General features: G+C 44.4%; 1 protein-coding gene across 4 annotated transcripts in view; it reads right to left on the reverse strand.

The window, feature by feature from the left end:
- Nucleotides 1-26,557, reverse strand: part of LOC149065001 (uncharacterized) — a 145,776-nt gene that overhangs the window by 82,153 nt on the left and 37,066 nt on the right. The window contains exons 2-4 of one of the 4 annotated variants that reach the window (XM_089254925.1): nt 5,382-8,542; nt 1,981-2,066; nt 1,402-1,482 (exon numbers count right to left, since the gene is read on the reverse strand). In XM_089254925.1, coding sequence (XP_089111051.1) covers nt 1,402-1,482; nt 1,981-2,066; nt 5,382-8,542 — 3,328 coding nt within the window. Of the gene's footprint in view, nt 1-1,401; nt 1,483-1,980; nt 2,067-5,375; nt 8,543-26,557 lie in introns of all 4 variants that reach the window. The other 3 variants (XM_089254924.1, XM_089254928.1, XM_089254926.1) reach the window with 3 other exon arrangements.

Below are 26,557 nucleotides of genomic sequence, written 5' to 3' on the forward strand. Positions count from 1 at the left end.
TATGCAAACACACAAGCTTCCCATGCATTTGCTGGTGCATGCAAGCCCCCTGCGCATTTCTTTATTTCCCTCGCATTTCAATTAGTACATACTTCCACTCGTTTCCCTGATGCTAGGCAGCCGTATGATAATTTCCAAGGCACGAGGAAGTCTTGTACTCGTTTCCACAACGTGGGAGGAAGTCTTCTATTAATTTTTAACATGTGCAAGGAAGCCTTCTATTCTTTTCCAAGAAGCGAGGAGTTCTACTTGCTTCCAAGGTGCAAAGAAACTTTCTACTCGCTTCATAAGTACGAGAAAGCTTTTTACTTTACTTCCAAGGGGCCAGCAAGCCTTCTACTCGTTCCCAAGGTGCAAGCAAGACTTTTCTCGTTCCCCCTTCCACTTATTTTCAAGGTGGTAGGAAACCTCATTTCCAAGCAGTGCCGTCTTAACGCATGGGCCTCACAAAAATGAGAAGTGGTTGAAATTTGAGAATTTTCCCAGGTAGGGCCTCAAAAACATCACTTGGCCCGGGGGGGGGGGGGGACTATGATGCTCTTAAGACGGCCCTGTTTCCAAGGCGAAAGAGCTTTGTATCATGCTTGTAATGTGAAAAGAAACCTTCTGCCCGCCCCAATGTGCGAGGAAGTCTTTTACCCACTTCCAAGGTGGGAGGAAGCCATGTACTCATGTGCGAGGAAACCTGTTCATTTCTAAGTGAAAGGAAGCCTTCTGCTCATTTCCAAGGTGGTAGGAAGCCACCTTTGCGAGTGGCTGGTGTGAGAAAGCCTTCCACTCACTTTCAAGGTGGTAGGAAGCCTTCTACTCATTTCAAAGGTGGGAGGAAGTCTGATACTCACTCTTAATGTGCGAGGAAGCCTTGCACTCGTTTTTAGGAGTGTCCTGCTCACTCCAAGGTGCGAGGAAGCCATCTATGTAATTCCCAATCGCACCTGCCTCTCATTTCTATGGCCAATCCGATACCTCCTGTGCGTCTATAGCATAACGCAAGACGCCCACTCATTTCACAAAGTATGCACACTTCCACGAATTTCATTGAGGTTACTTGAAACACGTAAGGTTTGGAACCACGGGCCTAAAAGATTCCCGGTGCTCTTAGTTTGTCATCAAGGAGTCCTCTTCCTCGGATAAAGGCTAATAAAGACGCAATGATCCATCCCATGACATATATATATGGGATGCTGTATACCCAGTGACCTAAGACAAATTAATCCCTCTCAAGATCTTAAGAAGCCTAGAGCGTCCCTAGGCCTTACATATCCCTGGCCTTAAAAAAAAAGGTTCTTAGAGACCAATAGAGAAGTAAGAACAGAAAGAAAGAAGCAAGCAGTAGAAGAAAAAAAACAAAGAGAAACAACAACGGAATGTGCTTTGCGTGTGGCGCATGATGCTTCTTACCTGGGGGCGTGTGTGCAACGTAGGTCATCCTACATACAGGAGCACAGCCCGCCATGAGAGACAGCAGACTTTGAATGTGCCCTGCAACAACACATTTAGGATTGGCATTATGTTAGTCTTCAATAATCAATCATCTAATTAATGCTCAATTATACAAGAGAGAGAAAAAAGAGGGAAGTGTTGGCTATTAGTAGGCAAGATATATAAAGACACGGGATCTAAGAAAAACATGGCGTGAGGGGAGGAACAAGGGTAGGCCTACTCTCGTCCACAACACGAAGCTAAGGCCACTAAGGTCTTTGACAAGGCTAAGCTGGCCTAACCTTTTTTCTATAGTGACAGGTAAATTTGCATTTTGAAACCATACAAAAGAATCCAGAAAAAAATTACCTCTTAAAATATCAATTTTTTAACCCTTCTACTGCTTCAGTTGATCGGGGGGAGGAAAAAATCAGATTGGCGATTTTTTTGGTCGCCAAATGTAGTAAAATCATGCTTGGCGTCGATTTTGATTAAATACTTTCACTAGAATCGACTCCCAGTTACAGAAAAATATCATCCACATGGATCGATACTCACGCGGGCTTCTCGAATCAGGATCGATACCGGTCACCTGCATCGATTTCTGCTTGTTGCTGGCGTCGCGGCCACCCCTCGTCAAGTTCCTGGAAGAAATTTCATAAGTAATGTATAGTTAGATTTCATCGGAACATCCCTGCATGTGTACAGCCATAAATGTGCAATGAAAAAGCATGAAAAATCGCGCCGAATTCACTGTGTAAAAAGGCTGGTCTTGGGACTGCATTTCCGGGAACTTGGTCCATTCACGTGCAGAGATTCCAGATTCCTTTCACTCTTGGATATCGAGATTTTAATAATCAAATATCTCGTGGCGCTCCTACTATCAGATTTCGACGCATTTGAACGGTGCTCTTAAAAGCTGCGACACACAGGTTGGGGAATCACCAACTTTGTAGGTGATACCATCCCCCACAATTCGATGAGACACGCTTCGAGATCATTTCTCTTTCGTTGCTGTCTCGTCATCGGACGCCAAACTGGGAACTGGTATTCAGTACGTGGATCCGATCTTATTCTGATGGATCCGAGGTGCATTTGAAGCCTTGTAACGCAAACTATAATCCACCCCCGGCTTTTTTTTGTTTTTCTGTGATCTGTAGGTTACCAGTTACTTCCCTTATGGGTGCCTTAACTCACAATTTAGTACCTCATTTCGTGATCCTCCATGGCCCTACATCCTGCAGCAGGGTCTAGGGGTTTCAGCGCCTGCCCCCTCCCTATGTGCATATATATAGTGGATTTAATAGTGTGAGAAAGCAAAAAATTATATGAATCATCCCTAGCCCTCAAACTGGAGAGAGAGCCCTGCCAGCTCCACCTTTGTGGGTGGGGGGGGGGGGGCAATGCGTGACCCTCCCTCACTCAAGATTTCAGCAACAAGGGTATTATCGAACTTACAATAAAGGGGGTACTTCTGGGAGGGGCTGCCTTGCTCCCTAATTTTTTAACAACGTGACCCTCACTTATTTCCAAGAGATCCGTAAGATCTGTTCAGGGAATTTGTTAGCGAACCGGGATTCGAACCCAGACCTGACAGAGGATAGCTACCTAACCACTGGACTGCCAAGGTGGCTTTTTCCCCTCACTAGTACACTCAATTGCTAACTTACTCCTTCTATCATTCGTTCACTGACTCGCACAATCAGTGAATCCGCTAGCTCTCAATTACTTGCTCGTTCACTTTCCTCGTTCTCTCGCTCAATCATTTGCGCAATCACTAATGGCCGTGTTCACCGACAGAGTTTAAACTACAATCGCAGGTTAAAAGGATTAGCGATCGACACGGATTGGTTAAAATCCTCAATTTAACCAATCCGTTCATCGATCTTCAATCCTTTCACCTGCTATTGCAGTTTAAACTGTGTTGGTGAATACGGCCGTTACTCGGTCACCCTATTCGTTCCCTTATGCTCCCGGCCGGTCACTCTGTCTCTTGCTCAATGACTCGGCCACTCACTTTTTCATTCAGAGTCACTCATTTTATACATATATATTCACAATATTTTCAAACAAAAATCAAAGCAGTCCAGCCCCTGATCAGGGACAAACGCTGATATTGCCAATAAGTGAATGTAATATATATGGTAAACCCTTGACCCGCAGACCAAATGTGATCCTGAAGGTTATCTGATGTGGCTTGGCCCCCCCCCCCCTGTAACATAATTTTGTAAAATTGGACTAAGCGGCACATTTTCAGATCACTGAAGTAGGCCTCAAAGATCATTTCCATATTCAAAGATCAGCTAAGTAACCCGCGACACAGTTACAGAACAATTAAACGATCCCTGGCACATTTAGAGATCCCTTGAGTGACATGTGGCACAGTTTTAGAGCACTTAAGCGGTCCCCAGTGCGGTTCTACATCACTCAAGTTACCCGCGGAACATTCCCAGATTACTTAAGTGATCCGTGGCATAATTACGGATCACTTGAGTGATGCGTGCACAGTTCCAGAGCACTCAAGCGGCCCGGCATGAACATTTTCGAGCACTTGAAGGAACCGTGAAATATTTAGAGATCATTAAAGTAGTAGCTTTAAAGTAAAAAAAGCTCTGTAGGGGACTTATCAATAGGTAGAATGTTAGTTCAAGTGCCCGAAAGGTTTTTTTTCGTTTTTGGCGAATCGAATAAGACGTCATTAAGAATATTTCATATCTTTATAAAGGGTGGTTGATGACGTAAGCATCATCCAAACCCCCCCCCCCCACTCCCATCAAAAGTCAGAAGAAGCAAAAGAAGCAAATCGGAAACCCCCTCCCCCATCGATGCTGACGTAATACTTGAATGACCCTTATGGTCACTCTCCTCTCGGTCACCCACTCGCTTACTCACTCTCATTCGCTCGCTCAATAACTTTATCGGTCACTCATTAACTCGGTCATTTTGCTCACTCGCTCTACCTTCACTCACTTGACACTCTCCCCCCCCCCCCCACTTGATCTCGTTATGGGCGAAGCGTCATCGGTGGATTTTTCGGACAAGCGTGAAAACGTGTCAAATTCAAGACGAAAGCTTCCCTTTGTTTTTGTTCCCTGGTCCTACTCCACTGGAGTTCCCCGCGGAGTATGTCTTCGTTCTTCATTTTTTACATCATAAAGCGCGAGAACTACATATTATTCAGGTGGAAAAGTGCCGACGAATCCATCATTAAATAATCGGCCATAGCGTTCCCCATATCTTGGATATATTCGAGCTATACTGGTACGTAACCATTTCTCCGAATAATAACCGGTTAAAGATCGCACCTGTGGCGTAGACGATGTCGGTCGGCATATACTATAATACCAACGGAGATTTTACACCAGTCGTGAATCCCTATGGAGGAAAAAAAAAAACTGTTGCGGAAACCAGTTGGGAAGATGCGAACGGTAATTGATGATACGTGCAATACCACCGTCGAACGTCATCACGGGTTGTGGTGATGGTGGCTCTGAGGAGGAACCAGCGGGGGGTTCTGGGTCTCTGCGAGAATTCCGAGGAACCCCCCAACGGTGAAGAACATGTACGTATAATTGATTGGTCCTCATATAATTGGCAATTCGAGCCAACGCTCCGCTTTAACGATCTACTTCAAAGGGTTGGCTTGAAAACGTGTCGTGGGCCACTAAAGTGATCCGGAACGTCAACCTGAAAATGTACCACGAATCACTTAAGTGATCTGCGAATGTGCTGCCAGGTGTATGTGAAACTGCACCGCGGGTCACTTGAGTGAACGGTAAATGTCCTGCTGGTCCCTTACGCGGGTCATTCAAGTGATCTGTGAATATGCTGCGAGTTTAAGTAATCTGGAAACGCGTCGCTTCTTAGTTCATTTTCACAAAATCAGGTTTGAGCCGCATCAGGCGGCTCGAGGGCCATGGGTCGAGCATGTATTTTCTACGTCTAATACTCACCGGTACCTGTCAGTCTTCCCGGACTTGGACGACCCCGAAGACCCGATTGAGATGTCGGCCTTGTGGTCAGATGCGCTGGACGAGTCCAGCTTCGGTGACCTACAGAGCTTGGCGCTGCTCAGGTTAGTGTCCACTCGGCTCTTGACGTCCTTCTTGGCCTTCGGTTTGGTTTTCTCTTCGGCCAAGCTCGCGGCTATCTTGGAGGTCACTGCTTCCCACCTGCTCTTCTTGGCTACCGCGGGCTTCTTCGGGCCCGCCGCAGTTTGTTCGTTGTTGCTGTCCGATTTGCTGGTCTTGGCAGATGATTGCTTCGAAGAGCCGCCTCCGATCACGGCCTTGAGCTTAGACATCACGTTCCTCTTTGGCGACTTCGGTTCCGGTTTGCTATCCTTGGCAGTGGTCGTCGACACCGTGGCGCTCTTCTTGCTGTTGGCCGTCGAGTTCACCTTTTCGGCTTTGGTCGACTTCTTTTCGGGACTCTTCTTGGCCGGCAAAGGATTCGGTTTCTGTGCGGTGGTTGGAGGATTGGCGGTCTTGCTTGGTACTTGGCCTGGAGCTCCGACGTTGGCTTTGCCACTGTTTCCTTGCTGTTGTTTCGCCGCAGTGTCAGCTTTAGTATCAAGTGGACTACCTCCTTCGTCCCCGCCGACGATGACCGTCTCGCAGAGGGTATCCGAGGTACTGTCCAGTCCGAGCACCGTGCTAGATTCGGTGATGTGGAACTCGGAAGTGGATTCGTTGTCCTTGCAGCTGTCCATGTCGAAGAAACCGTCGACTTTCTCGGAGATCTCACTGTTGAGCCCGTCGAAAGCGACGTCCTGGGCGTCGTCAGAGTTGCATGCGTCTGGGACGTCCTGGAACGAGTCGTCCATCATGTTCCGGCAACCGTCTTCCCTCCGGTCGTTGCAGCAGGAATCGCTGAGGCCAGTGGAATACCCGGAAGTGCTAGTGCTCTCGGCGACCTTGTCGATCTCGAGGTCCTCCGGCGGGAGGCAGCTGTCGCGGCTGGCCATCGAGAACCTCTTGTAGTCCTCCGACGACTCCATCGATGTCGTCATTCCGGTGTCGAACTCGCCGTCTTCCTGGTAACCGGTGTCGTTGCTACCGACCGTGTACACGGACTCGGGCCGCTCCACCTTATTGTACATGTCCTCCGTGCATTCCGCTATGCAGTCTTCCCAGGACACGGTCAGTTTTTCTTTGACGGCCACAGCTGGATCATGGTCGGGTAGAAGCGAGTCTCTGCTACTCTCGGTGTCGTAGAAGGGCTTGCCCGAAGTCTCCTCGGTCGGCGATTTCATTTGATGGCTGTTCACGTCCTTGTTGTCACCGGCCATCATCACGGCCATCATCTCGACGTATTCCTTCGGTTTCTGAAACACTGACGGCAGATGTTGCTTTTCCGCAGCAACTTCTCGCGAGAAACAATTATTGAAGTTCCTGATGTGCTCTGGTTGATAGTCGTCGTCGTCGACGACGTAAGGTGGCGCTACAGGAATCTGATCGCGGCAATCGCAATTTCCCGTGACGACTTGGATACCAGCAGCATCCTCTGGGGAACTGGTCACGAAATCCGTAGGCCTCGCACAGTATCCGGCGTAATCGGTCGAAGTCAGGTGGACTTCGCGCACTTTACCGGAGGAGATGCTCGAGAAAAACCTGTCAGTGTTGGTGACGACGTGGCTTTGGGTTGCGGACACTTGTTGCTGCTGCTGCTGAATCTCGTGCAGCATCATGTAGCTGTTCTGCTGCTGGTTCTGCATGGAGCAGGGCTCAGCCGCCGATCTGATGAAGCCCGACGATGACGACGACGAGGAGGGGACGTACTGCTGCATCATCATCGCTGGCTCGTGGACTTGTTCGTCTTCAGGAAGGTCGTTGACGTCGTCGAACGATTCCGAGCTCGGGAAGTCCAACGCTCTGGTGTCCGAGTACGACGTCGGCAGATCGGCGCAGAGCGTGAAATCCTTCATCTCGCTCGGTGTCAGTATCCCTAAGCTCTCGTCGTAATCCAAAGAAAGTTGATCGTCGTCGTCCTGGGCGTTGTTGCTGTCCAAGAACTCCAAAGACGGGTTGTAACCCTTCGATATCTCCTGCTTAGACCTCAGGCCGAACGCATGAGCCACCGTCGCACCACCGTCGTGTTTCAGAGACACCGTCCCTTTCAGGGCGTGAAAGTACGACTCGGCCTCCAGGCCCTTCAGACCCTTTCCAGTGGCGTACGGGTACGAACGGCTGGCAGTCAGAGACGCTTTGTTCTCGCGCTCGTTCAGTGAATAATCGGACATGACTTTCCTCGGGAAGCTCATATAGTCCGTGAGCACCGCCTGCTTGCGGTCCGTCACTGCCGCCGATCCAGTCAACCTGGATATCTGACTGTGCTGAATACGTTTGTGCTTATCCGGGTTGAACGCATCGGCTCCAGGGTTGTTCGGGTTAATGGGCAGTATTATATTGCTATCTACACCCTTCGGAGCGAACTTCGACTTGAAACAACCTCGACACTCGTCGACGACCTGCTGCTGCTCCACTTGGGGTTTCCTGTCGCAGTGACACTTCTCGGAACATTCAGAACAGAACCGATTGCAGTTCTTGCCCTGGAAAGCCGAATCGCCACCGGGATTTACGTAATGGTGATCCAGAACCTCTTTAGGAGTAGGGTGGTTGCTGCTGCTGCCGCCCTCCTCCTGTTTTCGATAGAAGTTCTGGTCTCCGCCGCAATTGCCGCCAATGACGCTGTGCCTTTTTGAACTGGTCAGAGGTAGCAGAGAGACTTTGGTCACCGGAGCGAATATTCCGCGGTTCGGCTTGCAGTAGAAGTACCTTATGCCATTCACCATCCCGTCGTTCTTACCGACGGGTTCGTCGAGCTCGACGCCGCACCACAGACCGTCGGCGAACTTGGTTCTGCCATAGTAGCGCAGTATGCCCTGCTTGACGCCGCTGATGCACACCGGGTGGCCGATCAGTTCGTCCCAGTCGCTGTCGAGCTCTTCGGGTCTCGGTGCGGGGACTAGTTTGCCGAAAGCGGCGTTGTAGATCTGATTGCAGAGCTCGGAGTACTCGCAGCTCTTCGGGCGCACGTTCGGCCTCGCTTGGCTGCTAGCGCTGTTGCGGAGAATTTTCGTTGGCAGCAAGCTCTCCATGGCATTGTGCTTCCTCGGTTCCTAAGGAGACAAGAGAACAAGGTCAGGATTAAACCTTCGATAACACCGAGAAACAAATTTTGAAAATTTTTCTTCGTCCTGAATAAAAAACAGCCAATTCCTATGTAATTCGGTGCCGAATCTAACCATAAAACAAATCTGGATTGGCTCCGGTTTTCTTTGTAATTGCACATTCAATACATATACAGGGCGTAACTAAACTTGATGGTCCGACTGTAACTAAACTAGTAACTAAATTGTAAGGGGTGATAGAATTCGCCAAAACAAACAGCTTTCCACCATCAGTGCCGTCTTAACGCATGGGCCCACCCGGGGGCCTAAAGAGAAGAGAGGCCTCACAAAAGTGACATCCGGTTGAAATTATCTAGAATTTACCAGGTAGGGCCTCAGAAAAACCACTTGGCCCGGGGGCCCATCATGCTCTTAAGACGGCCTTGTTCACCATACAGTGTGGGGTTGGAAAGCAAGCGACGATCCGTGACAGGACGCCTGCGTGGTTAAAATGCAGAACGCGGTAAAGACGAATAATAAAGGACAAAGAATCTTTATCATCGAAAACTTTGCAACAAATGCTCAAATGAGCGACCACCAGCTGCAAGTTAACGTATCCTCGTCCGTAAACAGGACAGATGCTGCAAACTGTGACTGCAGTATCTCAGTCCTGCTGCAGGAATCAGGGTGCAAATGTTGCACGTTGTGGGGAAATCCGTGATATGGACCCGTTGGAGGTAGTAGGGATGCTGCCTTCCTTTACGCCACTCACGCCATACCGTCGGTCGACACCTTGGTCACGAGGTGTGCTGCGTTCAGGATGGTCGTCCACTGCATCAAGGATTGCCTCTATCTGATTTACCATTCTCACGCTTCTTGCTCGACCTGTGTCATGTCTTTGGGCGAGCAACGAGCCCGTCTCCAAGAGTTGCCTGCGCAAGCGGCGTACCGCCCTGTTTGGAAATCAATCCTGGTAAAGTCTTACCGCTTCTATGATATTGCCGTTTGCACACAGCCCCGTAAATAAGATGAATATCGCCCTTCTCCGCATTCGAATATTGCTGCATCTCGAATGACTGGTTCTGCTAGGCATCTTCAACCCGGTGCTCCCTGAAGCACCCAGAGTGCTCGATGCTCGTGTCCGACTTCGTGCTTGCGCGCACTTGATTCCAATTAAACACGTTGTACTAATTGCATTCAAGGATTGAAATCCTCCTCATTTCATGCATTCGCATGTCAAACTTGCCATAAGGGTGCTGTTCTTTCGATGATGGGTACAAGCAGCGCTGGAGACTAGAAAATGGTTGAAAACCTCTGGGTTATGCGAAAGGCGACGTTTCATCCACCCCAGAGAAAACGCCCTCTCGCAGCTTGCTTTTCAACCCCACATTGTATGGTGAAAGTCGTTTGTTTTAGAGAGTTTTATCACCCCTTGCAGTTCTGACCGTCAGTTTAATTACACCCTGTATAGTAGTACAAAATGCATTGAAACAATAGAAAAATAAATGTATAACAAATATATACATAGACGCACAATATTAATATACACAAGGTGTTTATAATTAAAGTTCCCTTACGAAGTTACGAGCGTTAGGAGGGGAGCATAATCCGGGTAATTTACACCCCCCCTCAGGCGAAGGAAAACCCCACACTGAAAGAAAAATTTGTAAAACATAGCTCCCTTTGTACTTTGTATTACAAACTCATGTCTGAGAAGCATTCATGCAGTTAAAAAAATAGTTCAATTTTTGTCTACCAGGTGAAAAATTGGCGTTTTTTTTAAATTGCATTTCCCTTTTTTCCCCCCTTCCTCCATGTAGCGGATATATACCAAGTTTTAATAGAATGCGTCCACCAGAACGGGTACTACGCAGGTCTGAGCAGTGTCCGACAATACGCATCAAAATTCAGTTTCACTCCTCCAAATTTTGTTGAGGAGTGAAAATACTCCTTCAAACTTTAGGCATATCTATTTTTTTTACGGAGTTATTTCCCACTGATAACAAAAAAAATACCCCTGAAAATTTTGGAAAGGGTGTGAAATTACTCCTCAAAATTATATTTTCAGATAACACTGGGTCCGAGTAGTATCAGTTTACGGACACTGCTTTTATTGTGCCTGGCATGATCCAAGCTTGGTTGTCCTACCACTGAAGGATTATTTTCACGAGTCCCAGTTTCTGCCTGGTGGGCATTTTTTGAACTTTTTTGTGGCAATCTAATTCCGAAGGTGTGAAATGCATGTCCACCGAATTTTGTTTCATTAGAATTACTGCGATGGAAATTTTTCAGTAATTGGACTCCAAACATCAAGTTTTTAATTATAACCACTCGGTACTTCCATACAATAGGCCTGTACAGAAACATGTGTTTCCATGCGCCTCTATTGGAAGGCCACTACTCTGAACGGTCTATTTTCTTAGAGGGAAAAAGTCCCTTTTCCTTAGACATGCACGCTCAACCCATATGTGGTCATCGGAGTCATCTGATGTGGCCCGTGACGTCAAAACTAACTTCGTAAAAATAAAGCGACGCATTCGCAAATCACTCATGTGATTCGCGGCACAGTCCCAGATCAATTAAATGACCTGCGGTGCTTTTGCGCATCACTCCAGGGGGGGGGGGAACCCACGACATATTCACAGACAACAGCCCGATGCACATTCCCAAATCACTTAAGGAACCCGCGGCATATTTATAGACAACTGAAGTGTGATCTCGCGTCAACATTCGCATTCCCAGATCACTTAAGTGATCCGCGACACAGTTCCAGATCATTCAAGCGGCCCATTCACTGATCACCTAAGTTACCCACAGCATAGCACTTCAGCGACCAGCGGTGCAGTTCCACATCGCTTGAGTGGCCCTTCCTTTTCACACAACTCGGGTCTACAACCATCTACGGGCAATTTCTTCGGTGGCCCGCGGCATATTTCCAAACCAATGACGTCGCCCGTACAAGATGCTCCCAGGATATTTAGCTCTTAGATTTTTATCTGAACCTCATATACGATTAATTACATATTAGTACATAGGCTGGCGATAACTCGGGGCTCCTTCACCCAAGACATTCCCCTTTGATAAAAGCGATTAATGGGCGGTGCCGAAACCTCATCCGCCCGCTTTAATTACGACGATTTTCCTTTCACAGCCAGAATCAAGTTACGGTAAATCCAATTGTAGAAATGAAACAAATTTTCTTCCGAATTTCTATAGAAATCTTCGTACGCACAAACACCCGCCCCTACACACACACAGGATGTACAAGACAAGGGGAGGTAGAGAGAGTGTGTGTGTGTGTGGCCCGATCATTTAGACGAGGGCAAACAAGCGAACAGTCATGGAAAATCACTGACCCATCCACCAACGTCCATCGCATCAAAAGAGAACAAAGTAGCATATGTGCGTACGTCAGTGTGTGCTCTTCGGGGCGTGTATGATGATGATAATACTACATTCGCATTGAAGAGGACATGATGCCATTAAATAGCAAGGATACTGCAACAGGCGTTGCCTCCCGGAAGTGGAATAAGGGACGGCGTGTCATACAAAAATACGTCTCTTTGGGGCTTTTAAGTTGCTGTCCGAACACTTTTTCCCCCCGGGCCATGCGAATAGGGATTAACGTTTCCTCTGGGGGGGAGGGGGGGGGGGTTCCCCTAATCCCGAGATTCGAGAGGATATTTTCCTGGATCTCAGTTCTTGTTGCTTCGCAGAGGCGGCTTAAGCGACGGTGCACCCGGGAAACAGGCTGTAAGGGGCGGCAGATTAGGCTTTAGTTAGACACCGAAATTTTTGAAAATTTCTAATAAGGGCCATTCAAGTATTACGTAAGCAGATTTTTAGCCATTTTTTACCCCTTCTCCTCCCACCCCTTGTCAGCAAAATTTCGTCAGCAGCTTAGAATATTTCATATCTTCAAAGAGGTTGGTTGATGACGTAAGCAACCTTCAAACCCTTCCCCCCCCCCATCAAAAGTCAGCAAATCCGAAACCCCCCTCGATGCTGACGTAATACTTGAATGACCCCATAGTAGAAGCTCACATGACATAACACTTTTGAGCTATACTTTGGCAATGCAAGATGTTAAAGAAACATAAGGGAACAGACAAAGCCTGGGACCATAATACGTACCAGAAACAAGAGTGTACTCTGGCACAAGGGGACAAATGTGCATTTTGGTGATGCCCACAAGGGTAGTGCTGACAAGCTTGGCAACAACTAGGGGGAAGGGGCAAATTTCAACATTAAATTTAAACCTCTACATTACATTGCCACAACTAGGGAGGCGGGCACCAAGACGCATGGTTGCCCCAGTTGACGAAGTATCTAGTTACGGCCCTCTGACAGGGCCCGGGATGATTCTCTTTTTTCATGCTATAAATGCATTATAGAGGGGGCCTAGAGCCCCGCTAGGTTCATGTGCCCTCCATAGGTTGCGGGAGCCATGCAAATGATGGGTCACTATTAAAAGTGTACAGACCATGTAATGTGGATCAAGTTGTCCAGCAAAAAAGAACGGTAAAATAACTCTGGAACAAAATGCGGGACAATTTCTTCCAAAGCAGGATGTATCAAAGCAGGGGAATCTCTTCTCCAGAGGGTACCCGCTGTCGATCTTTGCAGCGGGCAAAGCGTGTTAATAATCTTTAATACGCATTGGTAGCGGGCCTCTGCGTCAAATCACGCCGGAATAATTATCACGGGGAAGAGGTCGGTGTAGCCTTTGGTGCCAGTAAGATGGGTCACAGACCTCATTATAAAATAATACCCAGAAAATAAAAATAATGACTTGTTTCCCCTCAAGCAAGCTGACGGACCCCGCCCCGGAAATCTTTACAAATATCTACAAAAAGCCATTGCGCTGCCCTCAACGAGAACCACTACCTCAAATAAAAATACACGAACTCGGCTAATGTCACGAACAGTGCGCCAATTCATGTGAATTCGTAATTATTCATCTACAATATGTATATTTTTTTTACTTGATCAGAAAAGCTTTGCTACAACAACAAAAAAAACCCAACAGGAACCCTGCCACCCAATTCAGACCATCAGAAATGTTGCGCTCTCTTAGGTCAAAACTCTTCAGGTCAAATGATCACGGAGTAAGTAATGCGGGGGGGGGGCGGCACGGCATGTTCCATGTCCAGCTCGAGAAACATCCTTGATGATAATAATCCTTCAGAAGAGTCATTTCCAAGGGAATAACCTGCATCCATTGAAATCCATAGGAACAACGCATCGGTAGTGTTTCCGGGTTCCGATCCGCACCAGCGAACCCCAGGGCATGAACCCCGAAAAAATAAAAACAGCGACTCGAAGCTGAAGAAAAATGCACGAGTTTTCCATCAAAAAAAAAAGCTTAATATAGAAATCATTCACGGGACAGGAAGTACGATAATCATCGTATTATTAAAGAATTATATCGTAACTGTCATTACGGCGGCGGCGGCAGCTAAATTCCACGTTTCATCGAAAAATAAGCGGTATAATTGCGTGCGTACACAGATGACTTACTGAAGACATTGCGGTCAAGGTGATGACTCGTTAATGAGACCGAGTGCTCGGTCTCAGACACGAACACAGTCACAGTTTTTATCTTGAATTCACGCACAAGAAATACCTCAATTAGGAAAAAATATTTGTTTTTTTTCCCCTCTTATTTCTGTTTTGAACAAAAATGTTTTTTGTACCAGCGGAGCATTCAGCATAATTGCAACCAGACTGTGAAAATGGCCGTTCGAGGTGGATGGTCATGTAGGTTGAAAACTCCTTATTGCAATTTTTTTTTACGACATTAGCAACGATAAAAGTATGGATGGATGAAAGCGATTGTGAATGACAAGATGGCCGATTACAGAAAACGACTACCTACCAGCGCGCACCTTGTGTCTTGAATTATTTTGCGCGCTTCCTTGTTGTTGGTCGTCGAGAAGAAATGCTTGTCGATTAGTTTCGGTTTCGATTGATACGCTTTTTGGAATCGATTTCTCAGACTCGTGATCGGTCTAGATGTAATGAAGTCTTTAGCGCATTGAGAGTATTTCTCTTCTCAAACGTTCAATAAGGAAGTTCCGTCCTGCAAATGCGTGCGTGTCCCTCCTGGGAATCCAAGGATAAAGCAAGCCTTTTACGCAAATTAGTAGTCGCATTCGTGCACCCCCTATATCCTTGAAGACATGCGTAGGATTCTTGCCGGTCCCTGGACATGCATAAAAGCTCGCCTATCACTGGAAATGCGTGAAAGCTTGACTATCACTAGTCCAATATCCTTTGAAAAATACTGAAAAATGCATAAAATATTACCAAAAGGTTTAAAATCCTTCAATATACCCCATGGGAATATTGAAAAATACAAGTAAAATGCAAAAAAATGTATGCATTTAAAAAATGCTGAATTTTCTATAAAAAGAAAAAAGATGCGCAAAAAAAAAAAAAAAGAGAGGAAAAAATTACATTTAAAAATGCAAAAAAAGCATATTAAAATCACGGAAATATACCCTATGGGAAAAAGAAAAACAAGCAGTAAAGCTGAAAAACATATGCAAAAAACATGAAGAAATCATACATTTGGAAATGCAAAAAATACGCATTTCGAAATGCCTAAAAATATGCCGTAAAAGGAGCAATAAGCCTAACTCAACATAGTGAAATATTTTCTTGAAAAAATTAAAGAAATTTAATTGAAATTCGAAAAAAATAACATGTACAATGCGATTAATAGAGAAAACAAAAAATGCCGAAAATGCTAAAAATACGCACTTCTAAAAAATTTCGGTGATCTTACGCATTTATATTCAGTAACGCTAAAAAAGAAAAAGTGATAAAATATGCAATTGCATATGCACTTGAATATTATCCCCTGGCTCTTCTGATAACTCATAATATTAAAAAAAGCTAAATACATAATTTGGCATTCTGCCCCCGGGGAGTGGGGGGGGGGGGGTTTGGCAACATGGAAATTCTCACAAAAGTATTATTCTTAGAAAATTTATTCCATGTCATAAGTGAAGGAAATATCGCTCACTTACGTATTTATATATGGATATGGGGGAAATATGCATGACCATATAATTCGGAAAAACGACACCGAATGATAAAAACTTCAACGTGGGGAAAGAACGTGGATGAAATATTTTTACGAACGAAAAAACGGGGTCATTCGCTTTTTATTACTACCGCGGGATCTCCCCGTACGTACTGCATAAAACATCGCTGCGGATCCGGAACGTGGTGGAATCCAGTTCCGATCGAGCTTGACAACAACGATGTTTAAGAGGATTAACCAATGTTTTTTGTTTTTGGAACTGCAATGGTTTCGTGCCCGATGTTCGATAATCAATTAGATTTGGCTCTCCGGAGATCGATTCGACTATGATTGACTCACTGTGATTGAGGGTAGATGCATTTTCTCAGGGCGGTAGCACCGAGTCTATTGACTTCCCATAAGACATCCGTGTTCGATGCTGATCCGTACGAAAAATTGAATTAGAAATTGTTTGTGTGTGATAGTTGGGGGGGGGGGGGGTGTAAGAGGAGTGTATCAATCTTATACCAAATTATTTATACCAAACAGGACCGGGATTGAACCGTACGCTACTTTAAAAGTTCGTCAGAGCCGGGCAAATGCCCGAAATGGGTGAAGAAACGTCGGGCAACAATGATTCCTGAGCCCCAACAGTCACTTTCGGAGTGTTTACTTTGGTTACCGTGGTTCTCCTAGCAACGTGTTTCAGGCATGTATATATATACCTTTACACAATGGTTTGTCACATCTTTAATGCTGCCATTGTAACACTTTATTCCTGTATAATGGTTTGTCACATCTTTAATGCTGTCATTGTAACACTTTATTCCTTTATAATGGTTTGTCGCATCTTTAATGCTGCCATTGTAACACTTTATTCCTTTATAATGGTTTGTCACATCTTTAATGCTGCCATTGTAACACTTTATTCCTTTATAATGGCTTGTCACATCTTTAATGCTGCCATTGTAACACTTTATTCCTTTATAATGGTTTGTCACTTTTTCAATCCTCCCAGTAATTGAAGAAAACCCGGGAAGCGCCGGGTATTTTTGCTAGTAAAAAAGCTCGGAGAGTCAGTATAAACGAAATCAGTTGAAATCAATTAAGAAAATATGAATTCGATAAGTTGTTTTGGCTTCTATGACACTTTTCCAACTTCCAATTTTTATATGCCAAGTACGAGGGAAGTCTCTACTAGATGTTAAGATCTACAGGAAAACCATGGACGATGTTATTGACCACGGGAAATAATCTGGGAACGCGATGTTTTTGGGTTCTTAGGGGATAAAACCCCTTAGACCAGCGGTTCTCAACCGGTTTGCACTTCCCAGGGGCTCCGCGGCCATTCGAGAATAATAAAATAAATCAATAAATTTGATAAACAAACAAACGAGGCCTAAAGAGGCCATATAAATAATATACTAAAAAGGGCTCCGCAAGTCCGAAATGGTTGAGAACAGCCGCCTTAGACTGATGGTATTTTCTGGGTGGGGGGGGGGGGGGGAATTTTGTAAAAATATACATACTGAGATGGCTTACACTATGATTTCTTGACGATATCGGATATTACAGTGGTATGATTTTTCTATTCTCACAGTTATAAATGGGAGCATAATCTTCCGTCATAAATCACTATTCTATGACAATTTTTTCTCTTGGTTATACTGAGCGACGATTACTAGAGTTGGCCATATTAAACAGCGTATAGTTCATGTGCAATGTATACGAGCGAAACCAGCAACACGTGCTTTCAGGTTCTAAAACTGACATCACAATTACCAAAATTTTATCCAAGGACAGCTAAAAACTGAATAAAATATCAGAACTTGTGCTGCCATCTAGTGGGCATAATTTCAAATGAAATCGCAACCATTGCCGGCCGTACGTGGGGGGGGGGGCGTTTAGTCCAATGGAACGAATGACGAAAATGGTGTCCGTCACCGTGTCTGGGAGTAACCGTTCAGCAGGGATTTCGAAATACAGTAAAACCTCGTCAAGTCGTCACCCTAATAAGTCGTCATCAGCTTTCATAGACAACAATGTTATTAAACCCTCGTTTACTCATCGCTAATTCCGGTTAACTCGTCACTATGAAAAGGTTTGAGAAAAAGGAACAGAGACTATTTTTATGGCTCCCATTATATAAAAACAGAGCTTGTTAACAGCATTGCCATATGCTTAAAAAAGTCAGCATAAAATCCTATAATACCCAAACGGAACAGTTCAATGGGGAAGTTTATTTGCCGACCGAAGTTTTTGAAACGTTAGGGGACTGTTCGAGCTTGACCTGATTTCCGAAAGTGTCCCACTAATTTATGACTTATAATTTAAACAAATTATCTTTGTTGAAAAATCAGATATTTTTTCCATAGTTAAGGTATTCTAATGTGCTTTTCCCTACCCCCGGGCCCTCCACAAGCCCCTCAAAGTGGGCCCTGTGTTCGAGATCACCATGTAGTTATCATGTGAAAGATTACCTTGTATCTTGAACTACTGATAAAGAATTAAAACACAAAAATTAAATTTCATGTATATGTAAAATTAATGTGCAGTAGTTTTGTTGTGAAGAAATGCTAACTATTCTATAATGGTTGCTCTGAGAGGGACATAGACTTGGTTGAAGGGGTGCAGAGAAGAGCTACGCGTGTCCTTATTGGCACACAGGGCTTGAGTTATGAAGAGAGACTTTATTTTTTGAATATGTTTACATTGGATGAACGCAGGTGTCGAGGAGATATGATCGAAGTGTTCAAAATTTTCAATGGGATGGATAGGATGGGCCATGAACTTTTAGTACACCGCAAATCGACTGCTTTTACAAGGGGACACCAGTATCGATTGGTGAGGGACAATGCAAGGCTATGGTGTCGCGGGGAATTTTTCTCTAATAGGGTTGTTAAGATATGGAATAGCTTACCCCCGGAGGTAGTAAATTGTAACACAATTGACACGTTTAAAAAGAAATACGATAAACACGTTGGGGTAAATCGAGAAGCTATCCATTCTTAGAATAAGACAACCATAAGTATTCTTTATGGGCGTTGTATAATATTTTATCACGTGTATATATTGTTTATAATTTGTGTTAATTGCATTTTTAATTGGGTTGCTGTATTTTTGAAATATGTGACATCCATATTTTTATGGGCATCTTTTTATCAGCCACCTCGTTGGGCATTTTGTCTGTTGTGGCGTTGTATTTGTATTAGTCCGAATTAAAAAATTACTAGTATAAATCAAAGTATACCCGTATTAATTTAACACAATAAGTTAAGTAATAAGAGCTCTCTAAAAAGATAAAACAATTCAAATTTTTTCTTTTGCTCATTGATCATTTTTGTCGCACCACGCTCATTTTCTGCACACGAGGGCTAATTAGACCGGGACCCACATTTTATTACCGATTCCGAACGGCAGGCTTGTTTTTTTATACTCATCGAGAGGATGGTGCGCTAACCCCTTAATGGGGGGGGGGGGGACTCCCTGCGGTAGCAATTTTTTGCTGCGGTCAAGTCGCCGTTTTTGTTGTACCCCCGTGTCAAGGACGAACCGGGTATCGAACTCGCGACACCTCTATAAACATCCTTTGGTACTTTCGGCGAGCATCTTATCGACCTGGGCTACCGCGCCCTTTTCTTTCGCAATCTATAAGTTTTATTAGTGTTGTATAACTTCAATTCATATTTCAACAAATGTTATATTACTTTAAACTGATACGATTTTCACATTGAAACTGATGACACTTCGCATTAAGTCAGTCAGTCAGTCCCTCCGCTTAAGCCGTTCACGGTTTTTCAACGACATGAGGTGACGACTCATCGAGGTTCCACTGTATTCGACTTCTCTCGAGCTCTATTTACCTAACACACAAAACACGAACAATAACCTCCTCCCTGGTACCGATATAATCGGCGAACACACACACACACTCGAAAGAAAGAAAACGAACCGATTAAACAGAGCATTGAGTAAAACAATAGACAAGTTATGAAAGCAATAGTTAATCGAATCTGTTCTCTTTACATGCAAAGCTTAAGGTGTTTTTTTTTCCGACAGATGTTGCATTTTTTTACGGAACACGATGGCAGCAAAAAAAAAAACTCCTAAAAACAGAGATAAAAGTACGGACGAAAGGGTAAAAAAGATATCCAGCCATTCAGTGCTTGCCACGATGCAAACCGTCAATAGCAATATCAATTGCACAATCCGAGCAAAAGAAGAAACAACAACCGTTATCTTCGGACAATTTTTTTCTGGATTGTTGAAGATCCCGACAATAATGAAACGTCGATAATGTAATTTTATTCAGTTTTTTTGTTGGAATGTGGAAATCTCAACAAAAGAGGTTTTGGTTAATTGTTCGAGGAAGAAACGATTTTCTTTGTATCAGTGAATAAAGGAAGGAAAATCGGTCGGTCATTATCCCAAATTTCCATTTTTGTTGGTGTTTTTTTTTTTTTTTTGCATTTAAGGAATTGTTTTTCCGGGAAAAAGCAAAAAAAAAAAACAAAACCTAAAATAAACGCTCATTTCCGTTTTTGAAATAATCGTAATCTGACCCCGCTTTTCGTAATTTATTGAGGAATTTTTTTTGTAATTTTTTGGTAATTTATTGTAAAATATGCGGTTTCCCCTAGGAAAATATGTTAGGATTTCTAATCGGGATAATGTTGTTTTTTGATTTGGAGGAAAATTTCGGTCCGCGGGCCAAATATACATGCGGTACTTCCTGCGCTCGAGGGTCAGAAGCTTGCGTGCGAGGAGTGGCCATATGTCCCGTATTTTACGGGATATTAACGTAATTTTGGCCGTCCGAACTGTTTACATAAGAAATGTCCCTTTTTTCCCTTATTTTCAACAAGGAAAAGTTGAATTTTTGAGAGTAAGAATTACGATTACTTATAAATTATTATATGATATATAGTTATGACTAATTATAATCATATATAATACAGTCGACGCTCGTTATAACGACATCATGTTATAGTGACCACTCAATTACGACGACCGGTAGGATAAGTCCGGAATATTTTCATAGAACGACTATCATGTGTTTTACTTTCGATATAACGACCCTCCCAATATAACGTCCGTTTTCGACGGGGCGGGAGCAGGGCCGTCTTAAGAGTTTCGTGGTCCCTCTGGCCAAGTGATATTTCTGTGACCCTACCTGGCCAATTCTCGAAAAATTCAACTACTTCTCGTTTTTTCGAGGCCCCTCTTCTCTTGAGGTGCACGGGTGGGCCCATGCGTTAAGGCGGCACTGGACGGGGGTCGTTATTTGTCGCCTATATATTCATCTCAAGTTTGTCTAACATACAGTCGACGCTCGATATAACGACCCCCTCGTCTCGTTGAAAATAGACGTTATAGCGGGAGGCGAAAGTAAACCATGTGATATTCGTTCTATGAAAACATTCGGGACTTTCCAGCGGTCGTTATAACGGAATGGTCACTATAACGTGGGGTCGCTATAACGAGTGCCGACTGTTGTAAGTTTTTTTTTTTTTTGACGAATTGCATTTTGACTTGCAGTAACCCACCCATCATTTTCCTCTATTGAAAATTTCTCAGCAGTTTTAGTGAATAGATAGTGTTGGCAACTTCACTTACCTCTGACAAGTTTTTGACAGTAATTGACAACTTGCTTTTGACAATTTTCTCGGCTGTAAAGGGCCAATTTCACTTGCGTTCATAACTTCTCTCCGGTAATATCCCATATTTTTTATGAAAGAAATATGGCCAGCCTAGATATTCGTCGTATTGTGTGTACTGATACTTTTCTAACGGAACAACTTTCGCATGCTGCGCACCCTAGCTTGAGATGCTTGAATATCTCATACACCTTTCTTGAAAATATGCGAGCCCCCCCCCCCCCCGAATTCGCGTTTTGGTTCAAGGACACATGCAATAATAGACGTGGGGGCCCGATTATTTCCATTGTTGTCGCACAATGTGTATATTTTCTTTAGAATTTTATCGAAGAGGGAGAGGTCGAGAAAGAAGTAGGTACATACGTAGATGCTTTAAGGAAGCAGCTGGACAATCTTGGTGGGATCACGGGGCCCCATGAAAGAGCAGAAACTAGAGACCCTCTACCTGCATGTTTCAATTGCGATGCAATGCGTATTATTCTATTTTGTTTATTCACTTTTTTGTTTGCCGTTTCGTTCGTTAATTTTGACTGAAATGTGTCGACTTCCTACCAGCCCAGGACGCTCAACCTTTGGGGTCGCATGGGCTTCAGAGATGGGTCGTATAAACCCATTTACAGTCCTGTTATAAATGCTTTTATTGCGCTACCGGTTTCATTACAGTCGAATCCCGTTATAACAAACTCCAAGAAACCGGAGAAATCACTTCGTTATAACGAAATTTTGTTATAAAGGAATTCCAGATTTTTGGCACTGTTCCTATGTTAACTTATCTAGACGGATTAGAAAAGTGTTCGTTAAAACGAGATTTTCGCTATAACGGTATTTCCGAAAACCAAATAGATCTATAGGTTAGCGAAAGCTTCTCAAAGAATGATCTAACGAATAAAAACGGCTTCTCATAAAATTACCCAACAAAAATTATCCAAGGTATTCAAAAAAGCGTCGAGAAAGTGTCATTATACACGAGTTAGCTGCATTTTACCGACGTTATAAGCAAGGCTAATTTTTATTCTCTACGGGGAATCAGTCGAGACAATTTTTGACGTTGTAGCCGAGGGGTGTCGCGATAACAGAGTTTAACTGGGAATGTAATAGCATGGGCATGTCGATTTTTCTATTAGTGCGCCCTCACCACGACCCCGAAATATTAGTCGTCTCCTCTCCGAAAGAAATTTCTGGATACGGCCCTGGATGAAAGTATCAAAAATTATTGTCAAGAATGGTCCTTTACAGTCCTGCATGTTGGTTGCATTGTGTGCAGATCACATTTTCTTTGGTTGCATCATAAAAGTGCCCACACAGATGTAACTGCAAGCTTGACAAGCATGCATGTTCGATCTTTTTGTGCAACAGAACTGACAGAGTGGGTAAGAGACCAGATGGGCGACCTAGTGAGAGAGACTTACCCAGTTGCTCACCCTACTTGCTCATTCACTCACTTGCTTGCACAATTGCTCATTAATTCGCTCACTAACCGCCTCCACGTGGTACAAGCATGTTTGCACAAGCGCCAGTTTTTAAGCTGAAGCAATTTACGGAGAAAATGAAGGTCAGTTAATTGAACAAGGCAGTGAACGAGTGAGCAAATGGATGAATAATCGAGTGAATGCGAGAGCGATTAAGCAAGTCAGTGACCAAACGAATAAGTGAGGGAATGAGGAAAATGAGCAAGTGAATGAGCTAGTGAGCGAGAAAGAGTAAGTGACATGATTGAGTGAATAAGCAAGTCAGTGGGCAGCAGTTGAGAAAATTGGTGTGTGGGGTGGGTAAGAAAGTGTGAGTGACCAGATGGGCGACCTATTCAGAGAGACTTATCCAGCTCCTCACCCTACTTGCTTATTCACTCACTTGCACAATTGCTCATTAATTTGCTCACTAACCTGCTCACTCATTTACTCACTTACAAGCAGAGCTCACTGAAGTACGGTTACCCGCATGGTTACGCTTGTGAAACGCTGAGCTTCAACTAGCATGTACTGTTATCTAATTCGCTCAAGCCGCTTATACAATCACGATGCTTGCGCAAAATTGTTATACAGACGCTCAAGCATGCTTGCACAAAAAGATTGCACGTGCATGCTGGTCAAGCTTGCAGTCACGTGCGTCGAGGCACCGTTGCACAAAGTCCAAGATGCACAAAGTCCAGCCAAACAGTATTTTATATAAAGGGAAAAACTCCTTGTCACGTGTTTATGTACTTTGTTACTCACTACATAATAAGATGAATATCTATAATAGGCTGACCATATTTCTTTCATAAAAAATATGGGTTATTACCGAAGAAAAGTTATGAACGCAAGTGAATTGGCCAATTACAGCCGAAAAAATTGTCAAAAGCAAATAAAGTTGTCAATTACTGCCAAAAAACTTGTCTGAGGTAAGCGAAGTTACCAACTATCTATTCACTAAAACTGATGAGAAATTTTCAATCGAGGGAAAATGATGGGGGGGGGGGAGGGGGGGGGAGGGGGTTACTGCAAGTCAAAATGTAATTCGTTAAAAAAAAAAAATACTACAGTCAACACTCGTTATAGTGACCATTCCATTATAAAAACTGCTAGAATAAGTCCCAAATGCTTTCATAGAACGAATACCACATGGTTTACTTTCGATACAACGCCCCTCCCGCTATAACGTCCACTTCCAACGGGACGAAGGTGTCGTTATATCGAGCGTCGACTGCATGTTTGACAAACGCGAGATGAATATATAGTCGACACATAACGACCCCCGTCCCGTCGGAAACGGGCGTTGTATTAGGAGGGCCGTCATATCGAAAGTAAAACATATATGAAAGTCATTACGTTCTTTGTTATTTTTCATATAAATACTTTCTTTCTATGGGAGAAGACATTCACGCTCTGGCGAATAATAGATAATGAATCCACGGCCGACAAGTTCAACCAATGAGTCCCTGCGGTGGATGCTACATCCGCAGAAAAGTATTCAGATATGAATGTCAGCGCTTCACCACACACAACATTTCCCAAAAACCCACGTACCACACAAACAAGACGCGATACAGAGACGAGAGAAATTCGAAACTTCTTTTTTTTGGCTTCTGTGTACGCATCGATGTCCCCGCCCCCCATTAAATATTGACAGCACTGGTGGCAACGAGAATAAAACACACACGCGATTTTCTTTCACATCTCGGCAAACGCTGAACCGTTTTCCAAACCGTATAACAACACCAGACAGACTCATCGAATTCGCACGTTCGCCTCATTAACTCCGACAACTACCGTCATCAAGTTCGAGACCATGATGATGACGATGGAGGTGGCGGTTCTGGGTACTCACCGAAAAAAGCCCATAAAATATTCATTAAGTACAATGATGATGGACTTTTTTTTCCGAAATCTTTCCACAAGAAAGTTGTTTTCGAATGGCAGTTGGCAAGAAAAGAAAAGAAACAACAGCAATGAACAACGCCAAGAACATGGATCACTGGTCCTCGTGGCATGATGGGAGAGAGAAACGTCACTGAAAAAAAAAATTTATTGATTTTTTTTTTTCTACCCTACGCCATAGGATATCACAGACGGAAACGCTAATCATATGGGGGGGGGGCGCCCTGGGAGAGAATGTTCTGTGCCATGAGCTAACGAATAATAGTAGTGATCTCCGGGTTGCGTTGTCTGTAAAATGTACTGCGATCAATCCCAGCACACGAAAAAGTTCTCAAACTCTCGAACTGACAATGGCTCAAGGGACTACTGAACTACGAGACAAGCGTTTTTCCAAGTCTTCCGGCCAAGAACGGTTTCTCCGAAGATTCTCCTGGTCAACAACGTCTCTTCCAACAGTGTCCTAAAGCTTCCAACAATGGGCTCTCAGCCAACAAAAGCGTCTCCAACAGTTCCCCAGCAAACGAAGGTTTTTTCAACAATTCCGGTATCCAACACAAAGCCACCCTCAACTGTTCTCCCCGGCAACGCCGCCTTCTCTAATAGTCCTCCATCCACCGACAATGGCTTTCTGCATCAGTCCTTTAGCCGCAATGATTTTCTGCAACAGTTCTTTAGCCACCGACGACGACTCCTCCAACAACGGCTTCCCAACAGTTCTCTTAACCAACTACGGCTTCTCCAACAGTTCTCCCAGCCAACAACGGCTTCTCTAATAGTCCCCCAGCCATTGAAAATGGCTCCTCCAACAGTGTCCTCGAGTCACCAACAATGTCCTCGAATCATCAACAATGTCTCCTCCAACAGTGTTCTCCCCACGGTCATTGACAACGGCTTCTCCAACACGCCTCCGGCCACCAATGGCTCCGGGCCTGGGGCGACCACCGATAGATGGTGCTTTCATTTCCCACCCAACTCCATCGGTAGGAAATTGCCGCACGGCGATGTGACCGGAGTAGGTGTGCGGTAAAGTAGTGACCATCGATGGCTCCTCCAACAATCCCCCGGCCATAACAATGGCTCCGCAAACAGTCCTCCACTCATCGACAATGGCTTGTCAAGTAAATCTCTTCCAGCCAGTTTATCGGCCTTCGAGGTTCGAAATCATTGGTTTTCATTTTTCTCTAGTTCCCATCCCGTATTCAAACGGGATGCCCTATAGAGCTTCCAATATTCAACGATATCCATTCTTCACCTGGCTATCGGCCATTGGTATCACTTTTCAACGCGATTCACCATCCAAAACACACTATCCAGGAGAGTAATTCCGCACTCTCATAAACAACGGCTCAACACAAGGGTGCTCAACCTTTAAGAGGCCATTCAAGTATTACGTAAGCAGATTTTCAGCCATTTTTAACCCCTCCCCCCCCCCGTCAGCAAAATTTCGTCAGCAGCTTAGAATATTTCATATCTTCAAAAAGAGATGGTTGATGATGTAAGCAACCTTCACATCATCAAAAGTCAGCAAATCCGAAACTCCCCTCTCCCCTCGATGCTGATGTAATACTTGAATGACCCCTAAGGGAGTTCAAGTCACTTGAATGGTTTGATAACGTGTCGCGGCTTACTTAAGTGATATTATCAGAGTCGCCACCACCGGTCATTTAAGTAACCTGTAAGTCCCGTTCACATGTGCAATAAAACATCCCGGGAAGTTCCCGGTAATGGGGAATTTCGCTACAAACCATTCACATGACGTTTAGTTTTAATCCCACCTCTTCTTTCCGGAAGTTGTCACTGGTTACGGGGGTTGAACGGAAGTGATTGATTCAAGATTGCTGACGAAGGAGCTTAAAGTAGTTTTCGCGGCGCAAACGATTACAGGAGAGAAGGTCGTTGTCGACCCCCAATCCACCCCAAGAGAGATGGGCTTTTTTGACGAGCTTCTCTCCCACCTTTTTCTTCCCTACGAGGGGAAAAA

The sequence above is a fragment of the Pholcus phalangioides genome, unplaced genomic scaffold, assembly GCF_987345545.1.
Source record: "Pholcus phalangioides strain wild (caught in Gottingen) unplaced genomic scaffold, Ppha-v1.0 ptg000042l_1, whole genome shotgun sequence".
NCBI classification, from domain to species: domain Eukaryota; kingdom Metazoa; phylum Arthropoda; class Arachnida; order Araneae; family Pholcidae; genus Pholcus; species Pholcus phalangioides.